Source organism: Myotis nattereri (assembly GCF_964212035.1).
Source record: "Myotis nattereri genome assembly, chromosome: 10".
In the NCBI taxonomy this organism is placed as follows: domain Eukaryota; kingdom Metazoa; phylum Chordata; class Mammalia; order Chiroptera; family Vespertilionidae; genus Myotis; species Myotis nattereri.
The window spans coordinates 27,190,962-27,217,447 of NC_138085.1; the positions used below are offsets into that span (position 1 = coordinate 27,190,962).

General features: G+C 43.4%; 1 protein-coding gene across 2 annotated transcripts in view; it reads left to right on the forward strand.

Moving 5' to 3' along the window:
* Positions 1-14,741: 14,741 nt before the first annotated feature.
* Positions 14,742-26,486, forward strand: part of TMEM87B (transmembrane protein 87B) — a 44,258-nt gene continuing 32,513 nt past the window's right edge. For both annotated transcript variants that reach the window (XM_081100929.1, XM_081100930.1), the window contains exons 1-3: positions 14,742-14,936; positions 18,393-18,453; positions 24,896-24,987. In XM_081100929.1, coding sequence (XP_080957055.1) covers positions 14,808-14,936; positions 18,393-18,453; positions 24,896-24,987 — 282 coding nt within the window. In that variant the 5' untranslated portion in view covers positions 14,742-14,807. The remainder of the gene's footprint in view (positions 14,937-18,392; positions 18,454-24,895; positions 24,988-26,486) is intronic.

Below are 26,486 nucleotides of genomic sequence, written 5' to 3' on the forward strand. Positions count from 1 at the left end.
GGATGTGTGGTACTTACTTGAGACTTGGAAAAAGACCAGGGTTGCCGGCAGCCTCGTGGCTTTGCAGAAGAATTCCTTTAATGCCTGATGCTCGAGGCACCTGCTCTGGCCATTCTTGGATGTTTCCTAAAGATAAGAACAATCATCCTGGAGAGACCGAAATTGAAGGGTAGAAAATTATTTAAAGGGTTGAAAAACACACTCTGCGGGCAGAGAGTTTAAGTGGGTTGTAGAAGAGTGTGGGACAAGTGGAGGGCTTTCCTGCATGGGAGGCAGGCAGCCGGGAGCAGGCCTAGCACTCGGCAGCCCGGGTTTGCATCCTGGCTACTCTGTGTCACGAGTCATTGTTTCTTGAGCACTTTCCGTGAACTGACCTGTTGAACCCATGCTTCATGACTTGGGTGCCAGTGCCATCATGTGTGGGCCATGAACTGAGGCTGCAAAGGCAGAGTGGCCTGTGGTGGCCCACATCTAGAGGGGAGAAGCAAGAATTCAGAACCAAGCAATCTGCTTCTGGCAGGTCTAAGCACATGATTTGGGGGTCTGCTCCAGAGCCCCTTGACTTTTTAACTTTACTAAACACAGATGTCACTTACTGTGTGCCAGGCATGGCTCTCACTTAGTCCTCATAACAACCCTACCAGATAGGTACTATTATCTCCACCTCACAGATGGGCAGACTGAGGCAGGAAAGGCTACCTTACCCTCCCAGTAAGAGCAGCAGCCGGATGTGGTCAATGGATCTCTCAGCCCTCGGGGCAACCCCGCTGGGCCGGGACTACTGTCATCCTCAGGCCCATTCACCACTGGTGAGTAGCCTCAGCCAGGTCACCAGCCGGAGAGGGTCAGCTTCTGTACCAGGCCTAGGGGTGTGGCCCTCAGTCTGGCTGCCAGCCCTGGTGCCCCGGTCTCCAGGGTGAGTAGCTCCCCCATTACTGTGAAATGCCCCATGCTAGAAAGTTCTGAGGGCAGGAAAAGAATTTGCATTGTTAAGAGAATTACCAGTATCACATTTTGTCAGTAAAAAAAAAAATAATTTCTACTGTTGGGATTTTGTGAATGGTGGTTTTAAAAAAATTAATAAAGCCCAGCTGGTGTGTCTCAGTGGTTGAGCACTGACCCATGCACCAAGAGGTCACAGGTTCAATTCCCTGTCCATTGGGGCATATGCCCGGGTTGCAGGCTCCCTTCCTAGCAGGGGACCTGTGGGAGGTAGCCGATTAATGTTGATGTTTCTCATCGATGTTTCTATCTTCCCCTCTCCCTAAAATGAATTTTTAAAAATCAATAAAAATGTTTACATCATCTTGCACAAAGCTTCTTGTTGACAGTGACTATTAAGAATGTGAATAACTCGTCATTGAAGTCTTGATCAGGAGCTGACTGGTTAGTTCAAGAAAAAAAAAATGTAAAAAAGTGTTCACATCTGTGAGCAAATTGAAAAACTTATTTGGAAGTTTCATATAAATTTCATATTAACTGTTTAAACTGTTAAAATACAGCAGATCCTTGAATAATGTCATCTCATTATAACATTAATGAGAAGAAGTTGTTTTGGGGCCAGGGCCATTCTCTGTTGGCGTTGGCACGATCTCCCCGTGTCTGCGTGGGTTTTCTCCAGGGGCCCGGTTTCCTCTCACGTCCCAGAGATGTGCACTGGCGTGTCTACACTGTCCCCATGTGAGTGAAGGTGTGAGTGAGTGAGTGAGGGTGTGAGTGAGGGTGTGAGTGAGTGAGTGAGGGTGTGAGTGGCCAGCGATGGGAGAAAGTTCTGCCCAGGATGGGTCCCACCTGGCACCCTGAGCTACTGGAGAGGCTCCAGCCACCACCATCCTGAACTGGAATCGGGCTGGAAAATCATCATCTTGTTTTTATTCTATTAAATGTGTGTAGAGCTCCCATTTATTTTAATGTTTAATATTAGGAGTGTTTTGGATCTTTATTTAGAAGTCTGGTGATGTTTTTGTGACCAGAAATAAGACATAGGAACTTAACTCTTGTTTATATTAATTAGCCTGTAGTAAAGATGGTTTCATTGTACATCATTTCATGTAAAGCCACAGTTTCTAAAAACCTATAGAGCAGTGGTTCTCAACCTTCCTACTGCCACGACCCTTTAATACAGTTCCTCATGTTGTGGTGACCCCCAACCATAAAATTATTTTCGTTGCTACTTCATAACTGTAATTTTGCTACTGTTATGAATCATAATGTAAATATCTGATATGCAGGATGTATTTTCACTGTTACAAATTGAACATAATTAAAGCATAGTGATTAATCACAAAAACAATATGTAATTATATATGTGCTTTCCGATGGTCTTCGGCGACCCCTGTGAAAGGGTCGTTCGACCCCCAAAGGGGTCTCAACCCACAGGTTAAGAACCGCTGTTATAGAGGATGTTAAGTGAGGACTTACTGTACTCTTTTATATTTCTACTTTTAATTATCTAATGTAAACAAGAATGTAATGAATAGCTCATCAGATTCCCATAGCGCCCCATCCTGTGCCATTTGCTCTGTTTGTGCTTCGTGCCCTGAGGAAGGCTGGGACTCTGGACCGAGTCTGCCATGGGAGAGGAGAGGAGTGAGCCAGCGTGGGCTCTGGCTTTTCTTGAGATATCAGCACACAGAGAAGTGCCCTTCATCCAGCCCCCGCGATGCGCCAGGGCCTGGGTGACACGGGTGTGAAGAGCAGCACCTTCACAACCCACTTGCTTTCCCCAAGAGGAAAACGGGCTGGGCCACCATCGTTCAGACATCTGAAATCTCCTCGCTGAGAACTTTGCAACCTGTGTCCTCTCGGTCACATTTGACTGTCCGAAAATTTTGAAAGAACGAACTTTCAGAGGCTCCAATCTTGGCAAACTGGTAGTGTCTTCTGAGCATGAACTGAAAATAGCCTTTCCCGTTCTCTTTTGTGTCAACTCAAACTACTTTTGTAGGAGCTCTTATGGGCTAACCATGGGGGAGCAGAAACAAGGAGAAACGAGTCATTGTCTTCAGCTGGGCTGGGACAGGGCCAGTGAAGAAGGCCAGAAAAATACAGAAACACTCCTGACCTGCAGGTGGAGACTAGCTCTGCCTTGGGAGGGTTCTTTTCTCTTTCGTTTCCTTTCCTTTCCTTTCCCTTCCTTCCTTCCTTCCTTCCTTCCTTCCTTCCTTCCTTCCTTCCTTCCTTCCTTCCTTCCTTCCTTTCTCTCCTGTGCTCCCTTCCCTTCCTCTCTCCTTCCCTCACCCTTTTCCTGACTTTTCTTACTGAATAGGAAGAAGGAGGATCAGGGTCCCAGGAGCAGGGACACAACCAGCGGCAGAGGCTGCTGGGAACTGGTCCTTGCCTCTGTCCTTGCGATCTTGGGCAGGTTGCTTGAGGCTCCTGGGGCCCGAGTTTCCATCAGTGCTCAATGAGCACCTTCTCCCGCACCCGTGGGCGGCTGTGTAGGACGGGCAGGCAAGATTTCAGAGAGAATGTTAGGCTTGCTAATGGCTTTCCCCAATTTGTGGCTTCTGCCAAGTTCATTCCTTATGGTGTAAAAAGTCACCATGTCATATCAGAAATATTTTCCCTGATATGTTACCAACTCACTCCAAAATAATACAAACTAACTGGAAAAGAAAAGAATCCCACCGTTGTCAGTGACGCGTGCATCCAGGCAGTTGGCAGAGGGAAGGAGACTGGTTCCCCTCGCTCACCGCAGATGGCTGTTGGGCTCAAGTTGGCAGCTACAGACACATCCATGCCCAAAGATGCCGCTCCTATCAGTCCTGTGAGCCACAGGCCCCTCCCTCCCAGATGTGGGTGATGGAAGCCGTGCTGGCTTTATCAACAGGTTTGGGAACCTTAGGGGAGTCAGTGCCCTCTGAGGAGGGGGACACTCTCCCTCTGCCCCCACCAAGCAGAGGTTCCCCGTGCAGGCAGCAGGCCAAAGCCTGTCTCTTATCTTACAGATCAGATTGATTCTGGCCAGACTAGTCCTGACTCAAACCAAGACCTTTGTAACTTCTGGTCATCAGCAAAACAAGCTGGAACCTCTGCTGAGTCAGTGGGAAAACCACCACCACAGAATAAATCCGCTACGAAGGCAACTTAACTTCTCTAAAGACGTTTCGTTAACCTTGGCTGACAAATGGAAAACGGGAAGTTGTGTTTTCTTTAAGGAGCATTCCAGTAATGCATGATGTTTCTGCGCGTGGATTTTATTTTCTCTCTTTTAAAGCTCGAAGAAGAGAAGTAAAATGGCCCTTCTGTTTAACTTTAAAAAGCATGTCTAAATGACAACTTATTTGTATTTAAAGTAATGATTACTGAAACTAACCCAAAGACCACTACGTTGGGATACTTTTGTGTATAATTTTTTATTGAAATGGATTGTACATACAGATATTTGAAAGAGAAATTTCAGTTATATACAGTAACTCTTACTACCTCTTAAGGATGCAATAATTTTAAGCTGATTTGTGGGCTCCTTGAGCCTGCATAATTATAGATTCTAACCAGAATGGCAGTCACATGAGGACACACAATCAACTCACCCACTCACTGACATTCACGGAGAAGTCTGTTCCGGACGTTGGGTTTGCCAAGAACAGCTCCCTGGGCCTTGCTGTTGTTAGTCACAGCCCTCGCAGGGCACAGATGGCTTCCAGTGCACACTGTCTTTTAAAGAATAGCCCCAGAATGGCCCTGGCGTCCACATTCTGTTGAAGTTCATTAGCACCACAGTGAAGCAGATCAGCTGAGCCTCGGGTGCTATTGGGACTCTAATGAACCTCAGAACTGGAGACTGGGTGCTCTCCCTGGAAGCAGACTCTGCGGCCCCGCCCCATAGGATATAAAATTAGAGAGAAAGAGAGAAAGGTGCCCAGGTTGGAAAAGCAGTAAACTGTCCTTATTCACAGATAAGATGGTTCTGTATGTAGAGAAATCTCAAGGAATCCATGCACAGAGAACGGAGGTAATTGATGATCTTAGCAAGGTCACTATGCAAAAATCATTGCATGTGTACTATGAACATCAAAATAGGAAATTAAGAAAAAATTCTAGTCACGATAGCATCCAAAAGAATAGAATAGTCAGAAACAAACTTAACATCTGAAGTGTGAGACATACACTGAAAACTACAAAACATTGCTGAGGAAAATTAAAGGAGCTCTCTAAATAAATGGAGAGACATTTTATGCTTATGGATTGAAACACCCCAAATTGCCAAGATGATAATCCTCCCGAATTGATCTATAATTTCAAGGTAATTCCAATCAAAATCCCTGCAGCTGTTTTGTAGAAATTAAAAGCTGATCTTAAACATATATGGTAATGCAAAAACCAAAACACTTTGGAAAAAGAACAAAGCTAGAAGACCCAAACTATGTGATTTCAAAACTTTTAAAGAAATGCAGCTGTGACAATAGATATCCATAAGCCAAAAAAAAAAAAAAAAAATTTACACAGAAATTAACTTGAGATGAATTATAGACCTAAATGTAACAGCTAAAACTATGAAACTTCTAGAAGAAGGCATAGGAGAAAATCTCTGTGATCTTGAGTTAGGCAAACACAATCCATATAAGGATAAATGGATAAACTGGACTTTACATTTTAGAATTTTGCTGCTAAATATACTGTAAAGAGAATAAAAAGGCAATAATGGCCCTAGCTGATTTGGCTCAGTGAAGAGAGCGTTGGCCTGTGGATCAAAAACTCCCCGGTTTGATTCCTGCCAACGGCATGTACCTTGGTTGCAGACTCCTCCCTGGCCTGGGCCCTGGTTGGGGCACATGCAGGAGGTAACCAATCGATGTGTTTCTCTCACACAGATGTTTCTCTCTGCCTTTCACTCTCCCTTCCACTCTCTCTAAAAGATCAATGGAAAAATATCCTCAGGTGAGGATTAAGAACGACAAAAAGAAACAATAATGCTCAATATCATTAGCCGTTTGGGAAATCCAAATTAAACCATGCAGTAAGATACCACCACACGCCCGCTGGGTATAGGGAAAGAAAATACCAAGTGTTGGCGAAGATGGAGACCTGGGACCGTTGATACATAGCTACTGGGGAAAATAGAGCTACTTTGGAAACCAGTTTGGCAGTTTCTTAAAAAGTTAAAAAATAAACTTGTCATAATCCCAAGGATGTCCAGTTCTTGGAAACTACCCAATGAATAAAAACATATGTCCACAAAAAGACATGTATGTAAATGCTCACAGCAGCATTATTTATAACAGTATAAAACTGGAAACAACTCAGACGTCCATCAACTGGTGAGTGCACAAAGTGTGGTATATCAGCCAATGGTTGGAACACTAGCAACAGAAGGGATGAACTACTGATATGTACTGCTACATGGCTGAGTCTCAAATGCGTTATGCTAAGTGAAAGAAGCCAGATGCTGTAGAATACATACTACTGTGTAATTCATGTTGTGAAATGTCCAAAGGAGGGCAATGGAAGTGTTCTAAAACTAGATTGTAATGTTAGTTGTAAAGTTTACTGAAAACTATTGACTTTTAAGTTACACTGGGTGAATTTTATGGTATGTAAGTTACACCTCAATAAAATTGTTTTCTCAAAAAGTATTCGTCCTCATTCAAATATTTGAAATCCTCCTTTATCCCGTGTCCTTCTGAACATGGTGAAAGGCAAACTCACTTAAGGACTCCTAAAATGATCAACAGATGATTCTTCATTTTTGCTTACCTCTTCAAAAAATTAGACAAAACATGCAGTTTTTACAATATTTTAAACGAGGACATGTTTCAAATATGTAGAAAAGTGTACAATTAATATGTAGGAAATTAGAGTAGGCCACCTCCAAGCGTGCCATTGTGGCACAGGATTATTTTGAGCCAGAGGCAAATGAGGATCAATAGATGCAGAAAGAAGCCTTCTCCAAGCTTCCCTTAGCTGACCCAAAGCAGAAACTTCTGGAAAAAAAAAAAAGACTGCCATAAATTTTCTCTCCTGGGGAAATTTTATGACAAAGAATATGGCAAGTCAGCATCAAGATGGACCCCCTGGCTCTGGCTAGTTTTCCTCAGTGGTTAGAGCGTTGGTCTGTGGACCAAAGGGTTGTGGGTTTGATTCCCAGTCAAGGGCGTGTACCTCGGTTGCAGGTTCAATCCCCGGCCCCTAGTCTCCCTCACATTGATGTGTCTCCTTGACATCGATGTTTCTTTCTCTCTCCCCACCTCCCTCCCTTCCACTCTCTAAAAATCAATGGAAAAAAAATATCCACAGGTGAGAAAAAAAAACCCACAAAAGATGGACCCACACAAACAAATCTTATTCCATTAGTTTGACCTATGTATTTACCTTCCCACAGTTTATCCCCCTTGGAAGCCTATAACCCCTTTTCTTTTGTCATTGTCACCTCTCTACAAATTTACTGGTCTTTGTTAAGATGCTATATAAGCCCAAGTTCTAACCAACCCTTAGAGTTACTCATCACTGAGTTCTCCCATATGTACACCTTAATTAAATGTTTGTTTTTCTCTTGTTAATCTTTCCTTTTGTCACGTACATATCCTTGACTGGAATCGAACCCAGGACCCTTCAGTCCATGGGCTGATGGCCTATCCACTGAGCCAAACCAGTTAGAGCAGTCAGTAATGTACTTTTTACAAACTGTTTATTATGGAAAATTTCAAACGTATACAAAAGGAGGCAGGATAGTCATGTAACTGCATGTATCCAGGCTTTAAAGAATGATCAACTCATGGCCAATCTTGTTATATCTGTGCCCCACTCTTTTCTCTCCCTCTTGTATTATTTTGAAGCAAATCCCAGATGTCAGGTAAGCTAAGGTGTGAACATTTGAGGCTGAGTTTCTGCCATGGTCCCTGTCAGTGCCTGGCCCATATCACTTCTGTCTCTTCACTTCCATGTGCCTGAGCTGACTCTAGTTCTCACATCTATCTGCATCTCTTTGCTTAAGTGCTTTCCTCAAAAGTGGGGAAAGGGCTCAGCCAGCGTCGCTCAGTGGTTGAGCATTGACCTAGGAACTAGGAAGTCATGGTTCCATTCCTAGTCAGGGCACATGCCCTGGTTGTGGGCTCAATCCCCTGTGGGGGGCATGCAGGAGGCAGCCAACCAATGATTCTCTCATCATTGATGTTTCTCTTTCTCTCTCTCTCTCTCTCTCTCTCTCTCTCTCTCTCTCTCCCCCTCCCTCCCTCCCTCTCCCTTCCTCTGTGAAATCAGTAAGAATATATATTTTTTAAAACGTTGGGAAAGGTTCTCTGCCCTGCTCATAGGCTGGAACTGCCAGTGTAGCGGGTGCCCTCCTGGGAAGAGCCCTCACAGGACTTACAGGTGTGAATATATAAACACTGTGGGAGATAGCTATGGGGCATGTGCTTCTCACCTTTCCCCTCAGTTTCTCTGTGGGACCAGTTCCCTTTGTCCACAGTGGTAGCTGCCTTGGCAATGCCCCATTATTGTCTGCATCCCCTTCCTGTCACATGCATCACATCAGTGTGCTGGGGCTATCATTACAAAGTACTGCAGACCAGGTGACTTAACCCACAGAAATGGATTCTGTCACAGTTTGGGAGGGTAGTAGCCCGAGATCAGTGTCAGAGGTCCAGGTGTTGGCAGGGCTGGTTTCTCCTGAGGCTTCTCTCCTTGGGTGCGTAGACAGCGTCTTCTCACTGTGTCTCATAGGGTCATCCCTCTGCATGTGTCTGTGTCCTAATCGCTTCTTATTGGCGTAGGGCCCACTTATAGGATTTCATTTTTACTTTATTTATCTCCTTAAAGGCCCTTTCTCCACATACACTCACAATCTAAGGTCCTGGGTGTTGGGACTTTAAATATGAATTTGGCGGACACAATTCACCCCATGCATTTCCTACTGGTGTTTGCTGCACCTCCCAAATAAACTACTTCCACTCAAGTCCTTATCTCAGGGTCCGCTCCTGTGGGAACTCAAACAGAACGAAGAGCTCTTTTTTGTTTGTTTTTGTTAATCCTCACCCAAGCATATTTTGTCCATTGATTTTTAGAGACAATGGAAGGGAGGGAGGGAGGGGAAAAGAGAGTGAGAGACAGAGAGAGAGAGCGAGAGCGAGCGAGCGAGTGAGAGAGAGAGAGAGAGAAACATCAATGTGACAGAGACACATTAACTGGTTGCCTCCTGTATGAGTCCCAACCAAGGCTGGGATCAAACCTGCAATCCAGGTATCTGCCCTTGACCAGGAATTGAACCTGAGACCCCCTAGGTGCATGGGCCGATACTCTAACCACTGAGCACACCAGCTAGGTTTCAAATGAAGAATTCTTGACCAAAATAACCACATTAGCCCTAACACACGCTTGATACCCACATTCAGAGCTTTAGCCACTCTACCTTGCATTATTGACTCTGTCGGTGTATATCTCCTTGTAGTGATGGCACAGCCCACGCGGTATTGATCCTATCTCTCCCTGTCCAGGCAGTGCCTTGGATGTAGGAGATACCAAATGCTGCTTCACTGGTTAAGTCAATGATATTAGTTTTAATCTGCCTTGGAAACTACATGATAATAGAATAGCAAAAAATAATCTAAATTGCAATACCCAGCACTGAGTGAGGCACACATGCTTGTTGACTGCATTAAGGTTTCAATTATTTAAATTAGAGGCAAATAAGGTACAGCATCACCAACTGAAGCTAGGAGCTGTAAACTCTGGGTTAAAAAGACATTTGGGGTAAACACTATTATATAAAATATATTCAATCTGCTAGTGCCACCTGCTGGTGAAGATTGGCTAGTGTTCTGCAGACAATTCTGTTTCTTAGTGGTCTTGAATTTGACAGTTGCATGAACCTTAGTAAACAATGAAAATTTGACAAATACAACAATATATGTTATATAATTATAAGTTTCTTGTGAAAAGCAACTATCAGAACTTCAATTTTCACATTTATATATAAATGAGCCTCAACTCAAAACTAAAATCTGCCCTGGCTATGTGGCTCAGTTGGTTGGAGCGTCGCCCCATACACCAAAAGGCTGCAGATTTGATTGCTGGTCAGGGTACATACCTCCATTGTGGATTTGATCCCCAGTCAGGGCACATATGGGAGGCAAGTGATCACATGTTTGTCTGTCTGTCTGTATCTCTTTCACAGATATCTTTGGGTGAGAATTAAAAAGAAACACACCTATAATCATTTTAACCCCCCCTATTGATATCAATAGATAGACCTTCCAAACACAAAATCAATAAAGGAAAGAGTGGCCTTAAATCACTCACTAGATCAGGTGGATTTAATTGATATCTTCAGAGCATTTCACCCCAAAGCAGAAGAATATACATTCTTTTCAAGAGCACATGGCACATTTCTAGGACAGACCACATATTAGGACACATAACAAGTCTCAATAAATTTAAGAAGACTGATATCATATCTAGCATCTTCTCCAATCATAATGATATGAAACTAGAAATCAATTACAAGAAAAAAACTGAAAAACACATAAAGACCTGGAGGCTAAATAACATGTTACTAAACAATGAATGGGTTAACAATGAGACCAAGGAAGAAATCAAAAGATACCTTAAAATGAATGAAAATGAGAACACAACAACCCCAAATCTATGGGACACAGCAAAAGCAGTCCTAAGAGGGAAATTCCTAGCATTACAGGCCTACCTCAAGAAACAAGAAAAATCTCAAATAAACCTTTCACCGGACTCATCAAGAAAAAAAGAGAGATAACTTAAATAAATAAAATCAGAAATGAAAGAGAAGTAACAACAGACATCAAAGAAATACAAAGGAGCCTGGCCAGCATGGCTCAGTGGTGACCTTGCTAAGATCATCGATTACCTCTCATCTCTTTTCTGGGCATGGATTCCTTGGTTTACCTTTCATTTAGATAAGTGCACACCTAAGTGTACAGATTGGTACACTGAACTACTGTGACCAGCACTCAGATCAAGAAAAAAAAAATACACATTGCTGGCCCCTGGAGAATCTTTCTCATAGCCCTTCAGTCAGTAACACCGCCCCCTCCAGGGCATTTGAAAGATCCGAATTACAGAACCCCAAAGACCCCAGCAGTACTCATTGGAAAGTACAGAGCAAGCCAATACGAAAACAATGGTTGAAACTGGGAGAGGCCCTGCAGAATCCAACTCACTGGATGCAATTCTGGCTTCTAACACCATAGATTGGTTTTGCCTGTTTCTGAACTTTTTGTAAGTAAATGGATCCATAACCATAGCCTTTGGTGTCTGGCTTCTTCAGCCCAATGTGTTTTGTGAGATTCAATCATGTGATTGTGTAGAGTTGTTGTTCATTCATTCTCATCGTTGTATTCAGTTGGATGAATAATTTATCTATTCTACTGCTGATCGACATTTAGGTTGTTGCCAGTTTGGGGCTAATACAAATAATACTATTAGCAACATTTTTGTACATGGCTTATGGATGAATTTTTAAAAACTCTTAGAGCTCATTTGCTTTCATAGTGTGTCTTAAGGGTATTATGTCATTGTCTTCTGGTACAAAGCATTATTATCAAAATTTTTTATCACAATCTGATTTTTTTCTTATAAAAACTATTTTTTTTTTACCTGAATGCACAAAGGATCTTTTCTTTCAAAAAGTCTCATAGTTTCCACTTGAAAATGTTTTATTTTGTTGGTCATTTAGGGTCAATTTCCACTCCCTCTCCATATACCTTCCATTATGTAGATCATTTTTTATTTCAAGAAAGTTTTCTTGAATTATACTTTTTAGTATTTGTTCTGTTGCATTGCTTAATTCAGGGTCTTCTATTTTATGAATGCTGGCTTTGTTTTATCTACCTTCTACATCTGAAATGTCTTCATGAATTCTTATATCACCTACATTTATTTTCGATTTTAACATTTATCTTTTACCTTCTATTTTTAATTTTATTTTTATTCACCCTTGTGTTCTTCTAGTTTAGTCTTTACTTCTGAAATATTTTTTTTATTCCTAATTTTTTCCTGAATTCGATCACCTCTCCCCCTGCATTGGAAAACTTGTATCCTATCATTTTGCTAATTTCTTTTCACTCACTCTGAGACAGTAGGTTGCAATTTCAGCTCTTTTGTGGGCACCTCTTTCTGGCATGCTTTCATTCTCTGAAGGAATGCATTGTGCTCCATATTCTCTTTTATCTTGTAATAACTGTACACACACACACACACACACACACACATAACTTCACTATTGCTTATCTTATGTGAAATTAATTTTCCTGAACTTTTAGGAAGTACTGAACGGAATACAATTTCTAGCTTCACGCTCTACAGCTCCCTCTTGTTTTCATGAACTACTTTAAGAAAATGGCCTTGAACTTGCTCAGATCTCTTGGCTCTGTTCACCTCACCCACTTTTATCTGGACCTTCTCTTTCTTTTTCCCATATTGTCCCTGTCCTGCTGAATTTGAATTCTGCTTTCAACCGTTTGTCTTCTTTGTGGAGCATTGTTTGGGATGAAAGCGTCCGTTTGTTAGATTCAATGTATAAGACCCAGAGTCCTGCAGGACCTTGCAAACCTTTGCCCTCACTTGCAAATCAGATTCGAGGGAGCTCCCTGTCTGCTCTGGCTCTGTTCTTGGATTGGCAGTGAGTACCTGCTGGAGATTTGGGATTTTCCTGTCTTAGGTCCATCTGATATCCCATGGTTTCCCCTGCTTCCTCCCGTCCAGATGATGACAGCACCTACGTGTATTTGGAGTTTTATGGGGACACTTTGTCCTGATTGTGTTGTGTATACTGACTGTGCGTTTTGGGTTATACTTCCTTATGGGAAAATCCAGGTAGACTAATAACTGCACCATCTCCACTTCCACCATCTTTCCAGAACGGTGACTGGGTGTTGTGTGTAGCTCCTCAGTGACTTTCCAGCACAGCCAGGGTTGAGTCCCAATTGTTCTGATGACCCTTTCATGACCCTTAATTCCTCAGGATTCTGCCTCCACTGCTCTTTTCCTCCCACTGTTCTGGTCTCCCTGGGCAGTCTCAACCTCTTTAAATTCTATCCGCATGAGGATGACCACAGAATCCCAAATGCTTTTCCTGACATCAGACTCATATCCGCTATATGGACATCCCCGGGGGAGCTTGAACCTAACTTGTTCACATTCTCTCCTCCTTCGGGTGTTCCACAGTTCTCTTGTGCCAGCCAGAAACCTTGATAGCAGGCTCAACCCCCCTCCTTCCTAAGCCCCAATATCTAATCAATCATCAGGCTAATCCATCCTCATGGCTACTTCTGAGGATACTGTGACTTATTAACTGGTCATAAAAAAAATTTACAGTATTCTTAACTAGTCATTCCATTGCACACCTTAATGGCCTTTCTGGACACATCCTCTTCCTTGCTTAACAACCATGACTGCCTATCTGATGTTCTTAGACCAAAGCACTATCTTCCTGACATGGCTTAGGAGGACCTGTATATTCTGGTTGTTTAAATATTGTCTTTCCCATGTCCGTCTCACACCAAAATCTAATCATCTAGAAAGTCTTTCAATTCCCCCACGGCCTTGGCACAGGCTGTTCTTAATTAAAACGTCTTTAAACCTACCCCTGGCTTCCCACAGCTAACTCACCTTTAACTTCTGTTGGTTCCTAATGTCACTTCATGTTCTCTCTTCCCACATCACCTGCCCTCTAAACCTCTGACACCATTATTCCCACCCACATAGAAATGATCGCACTGCTTGCTGGGAAAGGAGGATGCATGTGCAATCTCAAGTACAAACTAGAACCTCAATAATTACGAGCTAAAAGTAGTTGGGGTGACTGATAAGGCAGCTGGGAGCTCTTGACTATCAATCGATCCGAGGTTACCTTAATGACTATGTTAATCCAGAGTTGAATTCTTCCTCTTGACGTATCTACATTCAATAATAATTTTTTAAAAATATACTTTTATCGATTTCAGAGAGGAAGGGAGGATAGACAGAAACCTCTATGATGAGAATCATTGATTGGCTGCCTCCTGCACACCCCCTACTGGGGATCAAGCCCACAACCAGAGCATGTGCCCTTGACTGGAACCCAATCTTGACCTACTGGTTCATAGGTCGATGTTCAACCACTGAGCCACACCAGCCTGACCAATAAGAATTGTTTAAAAGTAGTTCCCTTTGACGGCAAGACAGCCAAAATGCTGGGCAAAGTACCCAAGCCCAGCAACTTTATATGTTCTGGAAATTAACTATTCTGTACACAGCACAATGCCTTGGGTTCAACTGACCCTGACCTCAAAGTACTTTTTATGAATTAACAGACTATCTGTTTCCCCTAAGCTGAGAGGGTCAGGGTCGGGGCACGTGCAGAGGACTCTAGAAACTGAGACATCCACAGCAGACCTTGAACTTGGGACTCCACCCCGTACACCCCACTGGGAATCTTACCACAGCAAGACAGAGTCTGGGACCTGAGTTTTCCTCCTCCGGCCCCGCCCACCCCGCTTCCCACGCTCCCGCCCCCCTCCAGCCCCGCCTCCAGGCCACGCCCCAACCTGGCCCCGCCCCCACGCTGCCTCTCCCCCGCCCGCCCCGCTTCCCACGCTCCCGCCCCTCCTCCAGGCCCCGCCCCAACCTGGCCCCGCCCCCACGCTGCCTCTCCTCGCCCACCCCGCTTCCCACGCTCCCGCCCCTCCTCCAGGCCCCGCCCCAACCTGGCCCCGCCCCCACGCTGCCTCTTCCCCGCCCGCGCCGCTTCCCAGGCTCCTGCTCCTCCTCCGGTCCCGCTTCCCGGTCGGAGCAACGTCGCCTCCGGGCGGAGCGGCCGCCCAGCGGGCGTCCCGGACCCAGGTGGCTTCCGCGTCAAGATGGCTGCCGCGCGCCGCCCGCCGGCCGGGCCTCTGCTGCTGCGCGCCGCGCTCTGCCTGCTGTGCTGGGCCCCCGCGGCCGTGCGCGCCGTCCCTGAGCCCGGGCGCTGGACAGCGACGGTCAGCGAAGTAAGTGGCGCCTCTTAGCCTGGCATCCCCAGCAGCCGGTCGGGGAGTGGGGGCGACGGGGCCGCCCGCGCGGGGTCAGCTGCCCTGGGGCCCCGACAGGCCTGGTTCGCCGACCGCGCCCGGCCGCGGCGACCCCACGGTCCCCGGGCTGCACCGCGGAGAATCCCGGCTCAGTTCCGGGAGAAGGGGAACGTGCGCCACTTCCGCTTTCTCTGTAAAGGGGAGGGGGCCGCGCAGGGGCCGCCCACCTTCCTTCCTTCTCGGCCCCCGACCCGCGCAGCCCTGGCAGCGTTAAGTGGGGAGATGGAGCCTTTGTGCTGCCGGTCTGCGGGCCACAGCCCGGCCGTCCGAGCGCTTGCGACCCGCAGACAGAGGACGTGATGTGGCGGGATGGGCACGGGGAAGGGAGGAGAGGCGTTACCTCCAGATGAGATGACTCGCCCCGTGCAGATTGACTTGAGTAGTTTCCACACCCAGGGGATGGGGCCCAAGTTCTAAAGGCAAAGCTGCTGTTTTGATGTTCTCAACCAGAAAAAGAAGGCAGTACCAGAGGCTGTGCTGCCTGTAACATAAAAGCTGACCGAGGCACGGAAGGCGCTATTTTTCTGGACCTTTAGGACCCAGGGCCACCGTTTCTCCCTGGACCCTTGTGGTTGGTGCCCCCGTATGTGCGGCACATCCCTTGTATTGACTTTCTCGGATCGGTAAGAAGCAGAACTCAGAGGACCACACTCGGGGCTTCTGCGGCGAAGGGGCAGCGTCACAAACTAAGTAAACCAGTGGCTCTCAACCTTCCTAAGGCCGCGACCCTTTAATACAGTTCCTCCTGTTGCGGTGACCCCCAACCATAAAATTATTTTCGTTGCTACTTCATAACAGTAATTTTGCTACCGTTATGAATCGTAATGTAAATATCGGATATGCAGGATGTATTTTCATGGTTACAAATTTAACATAATTAAAGCATAGTGATTAGTCACAAAAACAGTCTGTAATTATATATGTGTTTTCCGATGGTCTTCGGCGACCCCTGTGAAAGGGTCATTCGACCCCCAAAGGGGTTGCAACCCACAGGTTGAGAACGGCTGCAAGTAAACGATATTGGAAGTGAATCAGCTGCGTACAGGTGGTTATATGACCTGACGTATCTCTAAAGATCTTTGCCACGTGTACTTTGGATGTGGAGACTCCAAAGGCTTTTTCCTTGGGTCCCATATAGTTTGTTGTCCTCGGTGACACAGGCCAGGAGAAGTCCAGAAAGCCCTTCTTTGCAAAGAATGGGCTGATTTTTTGGTCCCCATTTCAAGTTTTCAGGACTTGTCCTTCAGATCAGGAGAGTGGGCTTTCTTTCATTTGTACTACAAACCCACCAAGAGACGGTTGTTTTGATTGTAAAGGTCAGCAAATAGTTTGAGCACCTATGGTGTGCCGCGCACTGCACTGGCCATTGCCATTGCAAAGGTGAATTTCAGACAACAGCCCCTTCTCTCAAGAAGCATAGGCAGTAAGGACAGCAATTACCTACTGGCAGCATTCTTGGGATATTACTGGAGCTCTGAGGAGGCCCCCAACCCCACTTTCTGGAGTCCGTGGCTGGCTGGGTCTTAAAAGATGAGTGGGTGTTACCTTGGTGAAGAAGGAGGGAGTAGAGCAGCAGCAGAGAAGGAAATCTGTAGTGTTTCTGCTGAGTGGTTCTGTCAGGAGTGTTACAGGGGACTCAGGCCACCATAAGCCTTCTGTCTGAGCTTGGCCTTGGGCCTGATGCCAGGGTCTAAACTCAGGACGTGAGGGGTCTGGGGCAAGTCCTATCAGTGAGTGAAGTGAGCTGGGTTCCGGACTGGAGCAGGTGGTGGAGGGTGCAGTGGACTACCGGTTACGTGCCCTTTGTGAAGAGGGCAGTTGCCATTCGGCTCTGCTGGTGGATAGTCTAGGCACAGAATTGCCAGGTCTGCTTTTTTAAAAGTCAGAATCCATATTTTTATTATGTCATTGGGTTTAAAACTTAGTGGGCTAAACAAACCCCATTTTTAAGTTGGATTATGCCCCCAGGCCACTAGTAGCAACTTTTGGGTGTGAATAAGGGAGAGCCATTGAAGGATTTAGACATAAATGCTAATCACTGTGGCTAGTATCTAAGGATGAATTCTAGGCTCAGATCTGGAGGCAGAGGTACCATTAAGTTATTGGAGAAATGTGGGCAGAAAACGTTGAAGGCCTGAATTAGGGCAGTGGTAGGAGGAATGGAGAGCAAGAGCTAAGTTTGGGGAGTGTTTATGAGATAAAGTAGGCATGTTTTGGGGGGTAGGTGATGGAGGGGAGGGGAGGTGACTGGAAGGAGCCGTGGCTTGGGTGACTGGATGGCATCACCTACAACCAAAGTGGACAGAGCAGGAAGAATAGGTGAGGAGCAGAGAGGAATGTGTCTGATTTAGGGAATGTTGGTGTGGAATGTGCATGGGACATCCCGGTAGACATGACCTTTAGGCAGTTGGGTATGTGGATCTGGCGCTCAGAGGAGGATCTGGGCTGTGGGTTTTATTGTTGATCCGGCCTGGGGGTTCTATTATTTATAGTTATTTTTGTTGACACTATGTTGGGGAGGGGGGAAGGGTTTTCAGATTGAGCTGCCTGCCCTATCTGCTTTCCTTTCATTCCTAACTACTTGTTCTTTAACACAGTCCCTTCACACAGCATTTTTATTCTTGGTTCATGGTAAACATATAATAACTAATTAATACATTATTTTGTTTTAATTGTGGGAAAGGCTGTGAAGAAGAATGGGTTCCAGAGACCCCATAAGGGAGGGTCTGGCCTGGTTTGGGATATGGTGGAAAACTTCACGAGGAAGGGACTTTTGAACTTGGCTTTAAAGGGTAAGAAGGAATCGATGAGGTGAAGACACAGTGACAGGGATAAAGGCTTCTAAGTAAGTTTTCGGGTGGCAGGAGTATCATGAGGGCAAGGAGGAGTACCATGCTGTGGCAGAGCTGAAAGAAAGGTTCTAGAGAAGCAGGTGGCCTTGAGGATGGAGGGTCCTGTGAGCTGCAGTGAGAACTGGTATGCGTGCAGTGGTGAACCATCACAATGTAGAGAGAGGGCTGGTTGTTTTATCAGAAGCACATTCACAGAGTACCAGCTGCAGGTGTGCAGGCAGGTCCTGTGTCGGGGCAGCATAAGGTGCAGTGCAGCAGCCCTCACCTCCTAGGTATTGCTGGCCCCTGGCTGGGATGCTGGTGGCAGGGACAGTCTGGAGCCTCATAACAACTACAGGGAGGCAATACATAGGAAAGGGTTTAAGCAAATGAGTGATGTGATTAGAGTTATGGTTTTAAAAGATAATCACTCTGGTCAGAGGGAGGACAGCAAGGATTAGAGCTGTATGTTTTACAGGGTAAAGCTATACTCTTAAACAGTAGAGTATAATTTAACATGGTTTTTCTATATTTTTCATTTTAGAAATCAGGACCTTTGATATTTAGGAAAATTATGTTTAATTCCACTGACATCAAGTTTTCTGGTAAGTCTTATAAACTAATGTGATACTACCATAACAACATGTCATAAACAAGTAACATGTTATAAACTAATACATTAATTGAATGTAAGCTAATGTAACATGGTATTATATTTTATAAAACAGGAAAATGATTTTCAGTGGTTCTAACATATTAAGGGTTTCTTTTGTTTCTGTCAAGTCTTGCTTATTTTCACGAATGGCTTTTTCTGTTTCAGAAAATGTAATATGATCATTCTTTAAAAACTATAATTAAAGTCTAATAAATTAGGCTTTAGCAAAAGATATTTGACTTCTGTAAAATTTGACTCTAGCTCTTAGCTTTTAAAACTAGATAAATTTCTTTTATGAATATATGAAATGTCATGATTGTTATAAAACTTTTATGTCCCTCAATTTTCTAAGTATACATATGATCATAGTATAAATAAAAATTACAAGACACTAACGTTTTATCTAATATTTTAAGGCTTATGAAAGTGAAAATATCTGTTAGGGACTATGTTGTCCATGTAAATACTGCTGTGCAAGGATGACCAGGTCATAGATCTTGAGGTTTTCAGTATCTTTAATGGGTTTACATTGGATCATATTTACTGTGGTCCAACTCCTCTTGGTGTTTCCAGTAACTTGACTGGGTAAGTTTTTTGCCAGGGTTAAGTTTTGAGATAGGGAGTTTTTTTTTGTTGGGTAACACAGATTGGCTTTCTGAGGATCCAAAGCCAGGATCCTTTTCTCTGTCACCCCATGCTCTGATCATTTGTTGGGTGAGGGCCATACGTGGGTCTTTCCTGAGGGAACCGGGCCAGCCATCAGCTATAAAGCAGAGGTGGTTCAAAGCAGCCTGGTGATATCAGATCATCAGTGGTGATAAGAGCTTGTAAGAGGAAATTGAAGTGCAAGGTGGGCGAGGAAAAAATTTTGGCATCTGATTGCTTTAATGAATTCATGTCTCAATGTCTAGACAAATAAGAAATTACGTGGGGGGAAAGTTACATGGACCAGTGAAACACAGAATTTTATTTATAAAAAAGACAATAATGTAATGTCAGAGATCAGCCTAGGAGTAGACAGACAGCAGTCAAGACATCTAAAGAAGGAATGAGCAGCAGGAGGAGTTAGGAGCAAAAGCATAAGAAAATGAGGCTTTAGTCAGGCAAAAAACCTGACAGTGTCCAATGGTATCAATGGAGAGGGGTCTTGGTGAACTCTGACTACAGCTGTGACATGTGGCTGGCAGGTATGGATGTAGCATCCACCTGAGCCTCCTGTTCTGGTGCCATGCTCATCAGGACGCTTTCTCATCACCATTGGGCATCCAGGAAGGCATGCTGAAGGGAGATAATTAGTTGATTATTACCCATCCATTTTCAGTTACTATTCATTTTAAGTGAGTTACTGAACATTCTAGTTCAGCGGTCACCAACCTTTCAGATCTCACAGACGACCAGTGGTCTGTGGACCACTGATTGGCGACCGCTGTTCTAGTTCATACATCTACATTGGTGGTGTGGTGAAGGCGTGAGATGAGACTGAGTCTTTGTTCTCACAGAGCCAGATTTTAGTGCCTGCAAACTAAGAATTGGTAACTTTAATATGTGGCCATGCAGTTTGGTGGATCAGATGTCTGATTTCCCTTAGGCGACCACTTGTGCTGCTTTATTCAAGATGTAGTCACGAAGTCACTGTTGAAAATCTCTCAGTGTTATTCACCAAATTAACAGAATGAAAGAAATGCACCATATAATTATCTCAATATATCCAGAAGAGCATTAGAAAAAACTCAATACCCATTCATGATAAAAACTCTCAGAAAACTAGAAAAACTTCCTCAATCTGATAAAATTATGATTTTCATAAAAGCGTCCTGATGACATTTATGAAAAATCTATACCTAACATACTGTCAGTTCTTCCCAGGTTGATCTATAAATTCAATTCATTCTAATCAGAATCAAAGTTGACTTTTATGTAGAAATCGACTAACTGTTTCTAAAATTTATATGTAAATACAAAGGGCCTAGAATAGCTAAAGCAATTTTGAAAAAGAGTAAAGTTGAAGGGATTTTACTATTCGATTTCAAAACTTACATAAAGCTACAGTGATCATAACAGTGTGGTACTGGCATAAGGATAGAACAAGGAATCAGACTAGAGGCCCAAAAATAAACCCACGTGCATAAAGTCCATGGATTTTCAACAAAGGTGTAAAGATAATTCATTAGAGAAAGAATAGTCTTTTCAACAAATGATGCTGGAACAGCTGGGTATCCACACTGAAACACGGACCTTCGATCGTGGACTTAGAAGCTCTATCCCCATCTCTGTCCTCCCCTCCTGGTCCCATTTACAAATGTTAGACTGCTGATACTGTCTCACAGGTCACTGAGGCCCTGCTACTTTTTTTTTCTTTCTGTGCTTCATTTTGGATATTTCTGTTGTTTTGTCTTCAATTTCAGTGATCTTTTTCTTCTGCAGTACCGAATCTGCCGTTAATCTCATACAATGAACTTTTTATTTTGGATATTGTATTTTTCAATCTCTAGAAGTTTGGTTCTTTTTAAAAATACCGTATTTCTCTAATCAGTATTTTCATGTTTTTCTTTATATATTTGAGCATGTGGAACATATTTATAGTAGCTGTTTTTACATTTTTATCTGCTAATTCTGTCATTTTTGTCATTTACATCATCTTTGTCATATGGACTGATTCATACCATGGATATGAGTCGAATTGTCCTGCTTTTTATATCTAGTGGTTTTGTTTGGATGCTGGATGTTGTGAATTTTGCATTCTTGAGTGCTGTGATGTATTTCTTGAACAACTTTGTTCTGGCAGAGAGTAAAGTTTCTTTTGGGTCAGTTCTATCCTTTCCAATTTTATTTTTAATTCTTTCAGGATGGGTCTGGAGTAGCCTTTACTCCAGGGCTGACTTAGCACCACTTCTCAGGTGTGACCCTTCTATGTCTCTCCCTGGTGCTTGGCGTACTGAATGAGGCCTATGAACTCTGGCTCGTGGAAACTCAAACAGTGCAAGCCCCATGTAAACTCAGGATGGTGGGACTTCTCCCTGTGCTTGGGCAACTGCTATGCGGCTAGAGCCTCAAGGGGATATTTGTGCTGAGTGCGTTTCTCCTTCTCTGAGTAGCTCCCAACTCTTGGATGCTTTGCCCCAGAAATTCTACCAGTCTGAGCCTCTGGAAGTCAGTTTCTGTATCAGTTTGGGTTTCCTTTGGTTGCCTTCATGAGGTTCACAATGGTACCTGCCTCCTGGTATTCATGACCTGTGTAATCCCTGCATTATATCAATGTTGATCTGACCAGTAGAATATGGCAGAAGTAATGGCATGTCACTTATGATGCTAGGTCATAAAAGACACTGTGGCTTCTTTGCCCTCTCTCTGGTGATATGCTGCCATGTTGTGAAAAAAAAAGAGCTTTGTCTTATTCTAGACTTAATTCTTTTCCGTCTGTGTAATATTGTTATCTTCCTTCTGGAAACGCCTATATATGTAAAAGGCTAATAGGCTAAGTGTCCAACTGCCTGACCGGTCGCTATGACATGCACTGACTACCAGGGGGCAGACGCTCAACGCAGGAGCTGCTGTGACGTGCACAGAGAAATGACACCGTGGACCTGGTGCTCACAAAGCAACACTCGGCTTCCCGAGTGGGACACAGGCCCCGCCACCACCCCAGAGCGACAGCCCACTAAATCGCAGCCGATGCTGCCAAGACCCCATGGTGCAAAATGCAGTCCACAGCACAGCACAGCCCAGAAATGGTGGCTGTGGGCACCAGGTAATGACATCACGTGGCAACACCCAGCTTCCTCTCCCTAGCGACAAGTCATTTAATAGCAAATGGCACTATAGACCTGGCGCCCACAAAGCAACACTCAGCTTCTCCCAAGTGGGACACAGGCCCTGTCACCACCCCAGAGCAACACTCCACCAAATCGCAGCCGAGACCCCATGGCACAAAATGTGACCTAGTGGCTGTGGGCGCCGGTAATGATGTCACGTTTTTGTTGACATTCTGAAGCCGAAATCGTCAATAGTATATGCCTGAAGACCAACTATTGCCAGTGTATCTCTGAAGCCGAAAGAAGCCGGTGTCATCAACAGAATGTATCTGAAGAACAACTATTGGCACAACGTGTCTCTGAAGCTGAAAGAAAGCTACCTTTGGAAATAGTGTATCTGTAGGTAGTATTAAAACTAGAGGCCTGGTGCATGAAATTCGTGTACTCGAAGGGGGTTCCTAAGCCCGGCCTTCGCCCTCTTGCAGTCTGGAAGCCCTTGGGGGATGTCCGACTGATGACTTAGGCCTGCTCCCCCAGACATCCTTAGCGCTGCCATGGAGGCGAAAGAGGCTCCTGCCACCACCACTGCGCTTGCCAGCCATGAGCCCGGCTTCTGGTGCACTGACCACCAGGGGGCAGCTCCTGCATTGAGCTTCTACCCCCTGGTGGTCAGTGCATGTCATAGCGACTGGTCGTTGTGCCATTCGGTCGATTTGCACATTAGCCTTTTTATTATATAGGATATATCTAAACGTGCGATTCTTTGTCCTAAAAATGAGCATGTTCATAAATTAACTGAAGAAATTTTGGATATACTGAGTGGCGATTTTCACACCTATTTGACTGGTGATTCCATCAATTCAACAAATGCTACAAAGGAAAATTTTCCATCAAATTTCTTAATAGTATTACTCCTTTGGGAATGCTGTGTCATAAATTAAAGTTGAAATAAGGTGCAATCATCATGCTACTGAGAAATCATAATAGTAAATGGGGTCTTTGTAATGGTACTAGATTTATGATCACAAGATTGTGACATAATCGAGGCTGAAATATTCACAGGATCTGCGGAAGGAGAGGTTGTTCTGATTCCAAGAATTGATTTCTCCCCATCTGACATTTGCCTCCCATTTAAATTAATTCAAAGAAAGTTTCCCGTGATGCCAGCATTTGCAATGACTATTAACCCCTAGGGTGCCGGGGAGCGCAATTGCGCTTCTCCTGTCTTTCTCCAAAAGTGCTGGGAGCGCTATCAGAGCTTCGAAATGGTGTCCGGTTCTAAGTCAGCTTTTATTAGTGTTGATGATATTGCTAAATATGTCAATGTAGTAAAGGTTTTCTTAAGTTTTTGAATACGTAACTCCATTTACTTGTGATTCATAATTTTTTTCCCTAAACTGCTGTAAAATCAGCAAAAATGCCTTGGCAATTTTAGCATAGTTCCTAGGATATTGGTTGGCACTCAAAGGGTTAATAAATCACAAGGACAAACTCTAGACAGAGTTAGGAATATTCCTACTTGAACCCTTTTTTGGACATGGTCAGTTATATGTTTCTTTCTCTCAAGTTCGAAGAGCGCGTGGCATTAAAGTTGTAAATACTTCATCACAAGGGAAATTAGTCAAGCACTCTGAAATTGTTTTTACTCTTAATGTAGTATGCAGGGAGATATTAGAATAAGTTTAATCAATTTAGCAGTCATTGTATCAATGTTTTTATATTTTTGTTGTTTTTATATCGTCTTTTTGTTTTTATATCATGCTTTTGTTGTATTTATGTCATGTCTGTTGTTATAGCATGTTGTTATTTATTTCATAATCAGTTTATATATTATTTTCATGTACATTTTATTAATTTTCACCTCTGACACTTCTATTATAGAGAAAGGGCCAATACCGATATTAAAATATTTCTTTTAATTTCCTTTCAATGTGCACGAATTTGTACACCAGGCCACTAGCTTGAAAATAAAGGAAAACTCCCTAGCAGAACATAGGAGCCCTTATGAATTTTCTCCAGTTTCCCCAGTCTGCACTCTAAGCATAGCACACTGTTTTTAGATGGGCCTGCTTATGCCATTCACTCACTTTTTCTGAGCATTTGCATGTACTCTCTCATCCTCCTCCTCACCTGGCTAACTCTGGCTACCCCTTCACATTACAGGCCTTCTCCTCCAGCAAGCCTGCCAGCACCCCAGTCTTCATACTCTCCTGGGGCCTGTTTAATTGTTAATCTGCTGTTTCCCCAATCCTCTATGTAAAGGAGAGGAACTGTTCTAGATTTTCCATTATGTCCCTTCTTGGCACAGAAGGGGTGCTTGCTCAGTGTTTTTTGAATTATTCAGTGAAGAGAACACCTAAAGTGAAGTAAGCAGTGTCAACATGTCTGGCTACTTGGTTGATTTTAACACCAGACTTAACATATAGATGAAATGAACAGTAGTATAGCAACTTTTGACTGTGATAATTTAATTTAATGAATTTACTCTTTCATTTTGCAGTGACTTTTGGAGAAATTAAGTAATGTTTTACTCATTGTTTCATTGAAGTAGCCCATTTTAAATTATATTCTTAAAACCTGAAGTTTACATTGGAGTATGTATATTATTATTGAAAAATGAGACTTTCTTTTTTTCAACAGTTAAATCATTCAAATGTCACGAGCCTATGAAGTTTACCATAGAGTGGTATTTGAAGCATTATACCTGTCAAAATGAATATGCTAAGCTGGACGTAAGTAAAACACAATTTAAAAAAAATTATATTTATTGAGGTAATATTATTAACATTATATACCTTTTAGGTACGCAGCATTATAATTCGATATCTGTGTACTCTATTGCATGTTACCACCAAAGTCTGGTCTCCTTCCATTACCATATATTTGACCCCCTTTGCCCAATTTGCTCCTCCCACCCTCTTTCCCCTGTGGTAACCACCATACTGTTGTTTGTCTATGAGTTTCTTTTTGATTATTTTGTTAGTTTATTTGTTACTTTTTGGGGTTTATCCCATATATGAGTGAAAACATACAGTTTTTTGTCTGACTTATTTCACTTAGCATAATACTGTCAAGATCCATCCATGTTGTCACACATGGCAATATTTCACTCTTTTTTATGGCTGAGTGGTATTTCATTGTATATACATACCACATCTTCTTTAATCATATCATTCATTGAAGGACACTAGGTTGTTTCCATATCTTGGCTATTCTTGGCTATTGTGAATAATGGTGCGATGAACACAAGGATATCTTTATGAATTAGTGTTTTCATATTTTTGTCAAATTATCCAGAAGAGGAATTGCTGGGTCATATTGTAGCTCTATCCTTAATTTTTTGAGGAACCTCCATACTGTTTTCCATAGTGGCTGTACCAGTTTAAAATCCCACCAACAGTGCATGGGCGTTTCCTTTTCTCCATATCCTTGCCAACACTTGTGGCTTGTCTTTTTTATAATAGCCATTTTAATAGGTGTTATGTGATATCCCATTAACACAAATTTTTGATGTATGTAAAGCTATGAAGGAAAATTATGAGTATAAAGATTTATTAGCTCATCAGGTGAAGAGGCTAGAAATATAGATTATAGTCTTAGAAGTGCCACAGATTAAATTTGGGCCTTAGGTAATACATGCTTTAATTCTATCAAAGCATATGCTTTCTGAGAAGAATACAGATCTTTACATTTACTTGTATCTTATGAAAATGTTAGTAAATTTTAAATCGAACATGTAGGGTCACATGTAAACAAAAATAAATTTAGGAAAGTAATGTAAAAGTTTCACTTCATTAAAAAATTAATAATAGGGCACCTAGAACTTATGTGAGTTACAGGTAGATTTAATTTGAGCAGATCTCAGAAAGAAGTGAGGAAGGGAAGGAACCATCAGGAAAAGGTAGGGGGAATGTCGGGGATGGAGGGAGGCGGTGGAGCTGTGAGAGGAAGAGAGGCCAGGCGGGATTTGTCCTGCCCTGGCCCTGCAGCCTGAGCCCCTGAGTCCTCATCCAGGTGTTTCGTTCAATGATGCCCTCCATGGTTTCTTTACAGATCTATGTGCTGTTGGCTCCTAGTTTTTTTGTTTTGTTTTTGTGGGTTTTTCTGTTAATCTTCACGGAGGTTATTTTTTCCATTGATTTTTAGAGAGAGTGTCCCAGTAACATCCTTTTTAGCAGGCTTTTTTGTTTGTTTGTTTGTTTCTGGTACAGGAGCCAATCTAGGATTGCGT